Source organism: Leptodactylus fuscus, chromosome 3, assembly GCF_031893055.1.
Source record: "Leptodactylus fuscus isolate aLepFus1 chromosome 3, aLepFus1.hap2, whole genome shotgun sequence".
NCBI lineage: Eukaryota > Metazoa > Chordata > Amphibia > Anura > Leptodactylidae > Leptodactylus > Leptodactylus fuscus.
Window position 1 is genome coordinate 242,348,277 of NC_134267.1, and position 9,822 is coordinate 242,358,098.

Below are 9,822 nucleotides of genomic sequence, written 5' to 3' on the forward strand. Positions count from 1 at the left end.
TATTGAATTATTGATAATCCTGCACTCTCTATAGATTATTGGATTATTGATAATCCTGTACTCTCTATAGATTATTGGATTATTGATAATCCTGCACTCTCTATAGATTATTGGATTATTGATAATCCTGCACTCTCTATAGATTATTGGATTATTGATAATCCTGCACTCTCTATAGATTATTGGATTATTGGTAAACCTGTACTCTCTATAGATTATTGATAACATTGATATGTCTATAGATTATTGGATTATTGATAATCCTGCACTCTCTATAGATTATTGGATTATTGGTAAACCTGCACTCTCTATAGATTATTGGATTATTGGTAAACCTGCACTCTCTATAGATTATTGGATTATTGGTAAACCTGCACTCTCTATAGATTATTGGATTATTGGTAAACCTGCACTCTCTATAGATTATTAGATTATTGATAATCCTGCACTCTCTATAGATTATTGGATTATTGATAATCCTGCACTCTCTATAGATTATTGGATTATTGGTAATCCTGCGCTCTCTATAGATTATTGGATTATTGATAACATTGATATGTCTATAGATTATTGGATTATTGGTAAACCTGCACTCTCTATAGATTATTGGATTATTGATAATCCTGCACTCTCTATAGATTATTGGATTATTGATAATCCTGTACTCTCTATAGATTATTGGATTATTGATAATCCTGTACTCTCTATAGATTATTGGATTATTGATAATCCTGCACTCTCTATAGATTATTGGATTATTGATAATCCTGTACTCTCTATAGATTATTGGATTATTGATAATCCTGCACTCTCTATAGATTATTGGATTATTGGTAAACCTGTACTCTCTATAGATTATTGATAACATTGATATGTATATAGATTATTGGATTATTGGTAAACCTGCACTCTCTATAGATTATTGGATTATTGATAATCCTGCACTCTCTATAGATTATTGGATTATTGATAATCCTGCACTCTCTATAGATTATTGGATTATTGATAATCCTGCACTCTCTATAGATTATTGGATTATTGATAATCCTGTACTCTCTATAGATTATTGGATTATTGATAATCCTGCACTCTCTATAGATTATTGGATTATTGGTAAACCTGCACTCTCTATAGATTATTGGATTATTGGTAAACCTGCACTCTCTATAGATTATTGGATTATTGATTATCCTGCACTCTCTATAGATTATTGGATTATTGGTAATCCTGCGCTCTCTATAGATTATTGGATTATTGATAACATTGATATGTCTATAGATTATTGGATTATTGATAATCCTGCACTCTCTATAGATTATTGGATTATTGGTAAACCTGTACTCTCTATAGATTATTGGATTATTGATAACATTGATATGTCTATAGATTATTGGATTATTGATAATCCTGCACTCTCTATAGATTATTAGATTATTGATAATCCTGCACTCTCTATAGATTATTGGATTATTGGTAAACCTGCACTCTCTATAGATTATTAGATTATTGATAATCCTGCACTCTCTATAGATTATTGGATTATTGATTATCCTGCACTCTCTATAGATTATTGGATTATTGGTAATCCTGTGCTCTCTATAGATTATTGAATTATTGATAACATTGATATGTCTATAGATTATTGGATTATTGATAATCCTGCACTCTCTATAGATTATTAGATTATTGATAATCCTGCACTCTCTATAGATTATTGGATTATTGGTAAACCTGCACTCTCTATAGATTATTGGATTATTGATAATCCTGCGCTCTCTATAGATTATTGAACCATTACAGATAATCCAGGACACTGGCAGTGTATTAGGACCGCTCCTGGTTTTCCCTCGCAGACATGATATTCTCTTCGGGTCAGACGCAGACGGGATTCCTCTTATGGCGGGTACATGAATAGATGTGACCACAAGTCCTTCTGCTCTTCAGACCTGCCTGTGCTCCCTCTAGGTCAGGATTTGGGGTTCATTCACACCTCCTTATGGAAACAGCGGGTGGGGATATCATCAGACCAAGGCTGTTCCCATCCGATAGCCCGAACCCATCACAGGCTCCGAATAACTGAAAATGGGATCCACCTGTCAGCGACCCTCCATCATATCATAGCAAACTGAAAAGGAGACAGTCAGTATGATCTATGAGACAGTCAGTATGGTCCATGAGGGAGTCAGTATGGTCCATGAGAGAGTCAGTATGGTCTATGAGGGAGTCAGTATGGTCCATGAGGGAGTCAGTATGGTCTATGAGACAGTCAGTATGATCTATGAGACAGTCAGTATGGTCCATGAGGGAGTCAGTATGGTCCATGAGAGAGTCAGTATGGTCTATGAGACAGTCAGTATGGTCCATGAGGGAGTCAGTATGGTCCATGAGAGAGTCAGTATGGTCTATGAGGGAGTCAGTATCGTCCATGAGGGAGTCAGTATGGTCCATGAGGGAGTCAGTATGGTCCATGAGAGAGTCAGTATGGTCTATGAGACAGTCAGTATGACCCATGAGGGAGTCAGTATGGTCCATGAGGGAGTCAGTATGGTCCATGAGGGAGTCAGTATGGTCCATGAGGGAGTCAGTATGGTCCATGAGGGAGTCAGTATGGTCCATGAGAGAGTCAGTATGGTCTATGAGACAGTCAGTATGACCCATGAGGGAGTCAGTATGGTCCATGAGGGAGTCAGTATGGTCCATGAGGGAGTCAGTATGGTCCTTGAGGGAGTCAGTATGGTCCATGAGGGAGTCAGTATGGTCCATGAGGGAGTCAGTATGGTCCATGAGGGAGTCAGTATGGTCCATGAGGGAGTTAGTATGGTCCATGAGGGAGTTAGTATGACCCATGAGACAGTCAGTATGGTCCATGAGGGAGTCAGTATGGTCCATGAGGGAGTCAGTATGGTCCATGAGGGAGTCAGTATGGTCCATGAGGGAGTCAGTATGGTCCATGAGGGAGTCAGTATGGTCCATGAGACAGTCAGTATGGTCCATGAGACAGTCAGTATGGTCCATGAGGGAGTCAGTATGGTCCATGAGGGAGTCAGTATGGTCCATGAGACAGTCAGTATGGTCCATGAGGGAGTCAGTATGGTCCATGAGACAGTCAGTATGGTCCATGAGACAGTCAGTATGGTCCATGAGGGAGTCAGTATGGTCCATGAGGGAGTCAGTATGGTCCATGTGACAGTGGTATAGCCTATGAGACGGACAGTATGACCCAGGAGACAGTCAGTATGATCTATGAGACAGTCAGTATGGTCCATGAGGGAGTCAGTATGGTCCATGAGGGAGTCAGTATGGTCCATGAGGGAGTCAGTATGATCCATGAGAGAGTCAGTATGACCCATGAGACAGTCAGTATGGTCCATGAGAGAGTCAGTATGACCCATGAGACAGTCAGTATGGTCCATGAGGGAGTCAGTATGGTCCATGAGGGAGTCAGTATGGTCCATGAGGGAGTCAGTATGACCCATGAGACAGTCAGTATGGTCCATGAGACAGTCAGTATGGTCCATGAGACAGTCAGTATGACCCATGAGACAGTCAGTATGGTCCATGAGACAGTCAGTATGGTCCATGAGACAGTCAGTATGGTCCATGAGGGAGTCAGTATGGTCCATGAGGGAGTCAGTATGGTCTATGAGACAGTCAGTATGACCCATGAGGGAGTTAGTATGACCCATGAGACAGTCAGTATGGTCCATGAGACAGTCAGTATGACCCATGAGACAGTCAGTATGGTCCATGAGACAGTCAGTATGGTCCATGAGACAGTCAGTATGGTCCATGAGGGAGTCAGTATGGTCCATGAGGGAGTCAGTATGACCCATGAGGGAGTCAGTATGGTCCATGAGGGAGTCAGTATGGTCCATGAGAGAGTCAGTATGGTCCATGAGGGAGTCAGTATGGTCCATGAGACAGTCAGTATGGTCCATGAGGGAGTCAGTATGGTCCATGAGGGAGTCAGTATGGTCCATGAGGGAGTCAGTATGATCCATGAGAGAGTCAGTATGACCCATGAGACAGTCAGTATGGTCCATGAGACAGTCAGTATGGTCCATGAGACAGTCAGTATGACCCATGAGACAGTCAGTATGGTCCATGAGGGAGTCAGTATGGTCCATGAGGGAGTCAGTATGGTCCATGAGGGAGTCAGTATGGTCCATGAGAGAGTCAGTATGGTCCATGAGGGAGTCAGTATGACCCATGAGACAGTCAGTATGGTCCATGAGGGAGTCAGTATGGTCCATGAGGGAGTCATTATGGTCCATGTGACAGTGGTATAGCCTATGAGACGGACAGTATGACCCAGGAGACAGTCAGTATGATCTACGAGACAGTCAGTATGGTCCATGAGGGAGTCAGTATGGTCCATGAGACAGTCAGTATGGTCCATGAGGGAGTCAGTATGGTCCATGAGGGAGTCATTATGGTCCATGTGACAGTGGTATAGCCTATGAGACGGACAGTATGACCCAGGAGACAGTCAGTATGATCTATGAGACAGTCAGTATGGTCCATGAGGGAGTCAGTATGGTCCATGAGGGAGTCAGTATGGTCCATGAGGGAGTCAGTATGGTCCATGAGGGAGTCAGTATGGTCCATGAGGGAGTCAGTATGGTCCATGAGAGAGTCAGTATGGTCCATGAGGGAGTCAGTATGGTCCATGAGACAGTCAGTATGATCTATGACACAGTCAGTATGACCCATGAGACAGTCAGTATGATCTATGACACAGTCAGTATGACCCATGAGACAGTCAGTATAGCCCATGAGACATTCAGTATGACTCATGAGACAGTCAGTATGGTCCTTGTGGCAGCCACAAAAGCAGGGACTACCAAGTGTCTGCCTAAGGACTCGCCCCGAGGAACTCTGCAAAGGAAGACAAGTGATAGACTCAACCTAGCGCTGCTCAGTCCCAGCCAGGGGTGTAGCTATAGGGGGTGCAGAGGTAGCACTACCAGGCCCTGACACCAGAGGGGGCCCAAAGCTCTCTGTACAACATAAGAAATACCAGTATTAACCACAGCACAAGGTAAGTGGACCCGACAGAATCAGCGAGCAGGATCTGAGTCTTTCTACCTTCCTACTCCGACTCTTTGTGTCCCTCACCAGACGCCGCTTCACCGCTTTCAGGCAGTTGACATTTTTTCTGCAGCCCCCGCCATTGCTTTAAGATTCAGCATCCGATATATTAATTATTCTCTTTACCGTCAGGTGAGCGCCCATCTGACCATATGTAGCATATTGGGTGCGGAAACTAAAACCAATGATTGCTCGGGAATGGTGCGGGGTTCAGAGAAAAAAATCCAACTGCACCAGAATCAGTGGAGCGGAGAATGCAAAAAGTTGGAGTGAGTGGAGGTGGTGAAAGGTCCTCTGTGACTGAGGACAACCTAAAGCTGGACCAGAAATCATCTCGTACAATCTAACAACTCTGACCACCTCTCCTGTCTCCGTCTCATAGGTCACCATGAAGGCTACATCCTCATCCATCACCCTGCTCACCTACTTTCTGCTCCTCACGGGCCGGGCCGGAGCTCGCCCCTTGGAGAGGAGCTTCTTTGAGGGCCCCAGACTCAGTCTAGATGGATTGTTAAGTGATGAGAGTGCTCAAGCTCTCTTGTATTTCATAAGAGAAAGAGCGCCCCAACTGGATCTAGGAGACCCCCACGTACAGCTCAGGTTAAGCAAGGGGCCACTCTCCACCGAGCACCAGATATCATCCCAAGATCTGGCCCCAGTACTCAGCATCCTCCAGACAGTCGTCCAGGAGTCCAGGCCAGAGGAATCAGCCAGGACCTTCCTTGAAGTGTTTTCTGACCGTCTGAAGAGAGAAGACCCCCCAATCTCCATAGACTTGACTTATCATATACTGCGGCATATGATTGACATGGCAAAGATTCAAAACCAGAAGCATCAGGCGGAACAGAACCGCATCATATTCGACTCAGTAGGGAAGTAACGGATCTGAGAACCATCCTGAACAAGAAGAAACGTTCCCTCAAAGTCCACATGTGGGATGTGCGATGCCCTACATTGACTTGTGTCTACATGGTGGTAGGGTGGGCTCTGAGACACAGACTGATGGGACCTGGGAAGGGATATGGATGATATGGGTTATCCTTATGTACAGACCTCCTAATAAGAGCTTCTCCTGATTTCATTATGGTCTCCACTTATCTTTGTGTTTTCCTTCAGCTGAGATGTAGAAGACACATCTCACCATGACTGGCCCTGGTCAATCTCTAGAATTACTGCACGTAGACAACTGAGGCCAAAAGTTTCCATAAAGCCCATAAACTAGCCAGGAATTCACTCCAAAACGCCTATATGTGGCCTATGAAAGTGGTCAGATGGGATCCTAGGTCAGAACATGCGGGGAAGGTTGACTATTCTTCTGGATGAACATCTCCAGGAGGACAATGTAGAGTCTAGAAGTTAGAACAAGTACAGTTTGTGTCAATCATCAACCCCACACAGATATCGGGGCACCAGGACCCCTCTACTCAATCAGATTTGGGGCTAGGACAGATGAGAAGTCTCAGCCATAGTCAAGGAGAGCTTCAGTCTGACCCTGGCGACATGACCACAGACATATAGGTGACACTCATAGGAGAGGCTACCCGGGAGGTGGCCCTGGATCCAGTGCTTATTGGTTATTGGCGTAGCCCAGCAGAGATATAATGTGCCCCCTACAGGTTGTACTATATACGTCTCCTTGTATGTAATAAAGCTGCTCACACCGATGACTGATATGGGATTCTTTACCAAACCTAGTGACATCACTATACCAGACCTAGTGACATCACTATACCGGACCTAGTGACATCACTATACCAGACCTAGTGACATCACTATACCAGACCAAGTGACATCACTATACCGGACCTAGTGACATCACTATACCAGACCTAGTGACATCACTATACCGGACCTAGTGACATCGCTATACCGGACCTAGTGACATCACCATACCAGACCTAGTGACATCACTATACCGGACCTAGTGACATCACTATACCGGACCTAGTGACATCACCATACCGGACCTAGTGACATCACCATACCAGACCTAGTGACATCACTATACCAGACCTACTGACATCACTATACCGGACCTAGTGACATCACTATACCGGACCTAGTGACATCACTATACCGGACCTACTGACATCACTATACCGGACCTAGTGACATCACCATACCAGACCTAGTGACATCACTATACCAGACCTACTGACATCACTATACCGGACCTAGTGACATCACTATACCGGACCTAGTGACATCACTATACCGGACCTAGTGACATCACTATACCGGACCTAGTGACATCACTATACCGGACCTAGTGACATCACTATACCGGACCTACTGACATCACTATACCGGACCTAGTGACATCGCTATACCAGACCTACTAACATCACTATACCGGACCTAGTGACATCACTATACCGGACCTAGTGACATCACTATACCGGACCTAGTGACATCACTATACCGGACCTAGTGACATCACTATACCGGACCTAGTGACATCACTATACCGGACCTACTGACATCACTATACCGGACCTAGTGACATCACTATACCGGACCTAGTGACATCACTATACCGGACCTAGTGACATCACTATACCGGACCTAGTGACATCACTATACCGGACCTAGTGACATCACTATACCGGACCTAGTGACATCACTATACCGGACCTAGTGACATCACTATACCGGACCTAGTGACATCACTATACCGGACCTAGTGACATCACTATACCAGACCTACTAACATCACTATACCGGACCTAGTGACATCACTATACCGGACCTAGTGACATCACTATACCGGACCTAGTGACATCGCTATACCAGACCTACTAACATCACTATACCGGACCTAGTGACATCACTATACCAGACCTAGTGAAATCACTATACCGGACCTAGTGACATCACTATACCGGACCTAGTGACATCACTATACCGGACCTAGTGACATCACTATACCGGACCTAGTGACATCACTATACCGGACCTAGTGACATCACTATACCGGACCTAGTGACGTCACTATACCGGACCTAGTGACGTCACTATACCGGACCTAGTGACGTCACTATACCGGACCTAGTGACGTCACTATACCGGACCTAGTGACGTCACTATACCGGACCTAGTGACGTCACTATACCGGACCTAGTGACGTCACTATACCGGACCTAGTGACGTCACTATACCGGACCTAGTGACGTCACTATACCGGACCTAGTGACGTCACTATACCGGACCTAGTGACATCACTATACCGGACCTAGTGACATCACTATACCGGACCTAGTGACATCACTATACCGGACCTAGTGACATCACCATACCAGACCTAGTGACATCACTATACCAGACCTACTGACATCACTATACCGGACCTAGTGACATCACTATACCGGACCTAGTGACATCACTATACCGGACCTACTGACATCACTATACCAGACCTAGTGACATCACTATACCGGACCTAGTGACATCACTATACCAGACCTAGTGACATCACTATACCGGACCTAGTGACATCACTATACCGGACCTAGTGACATCACTATACCGGACCTAGTGACATCACTATACCGGACCCAGTGACATCACTATACCGGACCTAGTGACATCACCATACCGGACCTAGTGACATCACTATACCAGACCTACTGACATCACTATACCGGACCTAGTGACATCACTATACCGGACCTAGTGACATCACTATACCGGACCTACTGACATCACTATACCGGACCTAGTGACATCACCATACCAGACCTAGTGACATCACTATACCAGACCTACTGACATCACTATACCGGACCTAGTGACATCACTATACCGGACCTAGTGACATCACTATACCAGACCTAGTGACATCACTATACCGGACCTAGTGACATCACTATACCGGACCTAGTGACATCACTATACCGGACCTAGTGACATCGCTATACCAGACCTACTAACATCACTATACCGGACCTAGTGACATCACTATACCGGACCTAGTGACATCACTATACCGGACCTAGTGACATCACTATACCGGACCTAGTGACATCAATATACCGGACCTAGTGACATCACTATACCGGACCTACTGACATCACTATACCGGACCTAGTGACATCACTATACCGGACCTAGTGACATCACTATACCGGACCTAGTGACATCACTATACCGGACCTAGTGACATCACTATACCGGACCTAGTGACATCACTATACCGGACCTAGTGACATCACTATACCGGACCTACTAACATCACTATACCGGACCTAGTGACATCACTATACCGGACCTAGTGACATCACTATACCGGACCTAGTGACATCGCTATACCAGACCTACTAACATCACTATACCGGACCTAGTGACATCACTATACCAGACCTAGTGACATCACTATACCGGACCTAGTGACATCACTATACCAGACCTAGTGACATCACTATACCGGACGTAGTGACATCACTATACCGGACCTAGTGACGTCACTATACCAGACCTAGTGACATCACTATACCGGACCTAGTGACATCACCATACCAGACCTAGTGACATCACTATACCAGACCTACTGACATCACTATACCGGACCTAGTGACATCACTATACCAGACCTACTAACATCACTATACCGGACCTAGTGACATCACTATACCGGACCTAGTGACATCACTATACCGGACCTAGTGACATCGCTATACCAGACCTACTAACATCACTATACCGGACCTAGTGACATCACTATACCAGACCTAG

The 9,822-nt window shown here is 45.1% G+C and overlaps 1 protein-coding gene across 2 annotated transcripts in view; it reads left to right on the forward strand.

Annotated features, from left to right (window-relative positions):
- LOC142198366 (mitochondrial inner membrane protein Mpv17-like) overlaps window positions 1-6,314 on the forward strand; it is a 100,887-nt gene extending 94,573 nt beyond the window's left edge. Inside the window, exon 8 of one of the 2 annotated variants that reach the window (XM_075269364.1) lies at window positions 5,474-5,542. In XM_075269364.1, the coding sequence (XP_075125465.1) occupies window positions 5,474-5,483 (10 nt within the window). In that variant the 3' untranslated portion in view covers window positions 5,484-5,542. Of the gene's footprint in view, window positions 1-5,473 lie in introns of both variants that reach the window. The other variant, XM_075269362.1, reaches the window with a different exon arrangement.
- The last annotated feature ends 3,508 nt before the right edge of the window (window positions 6,315-9,822 follow it).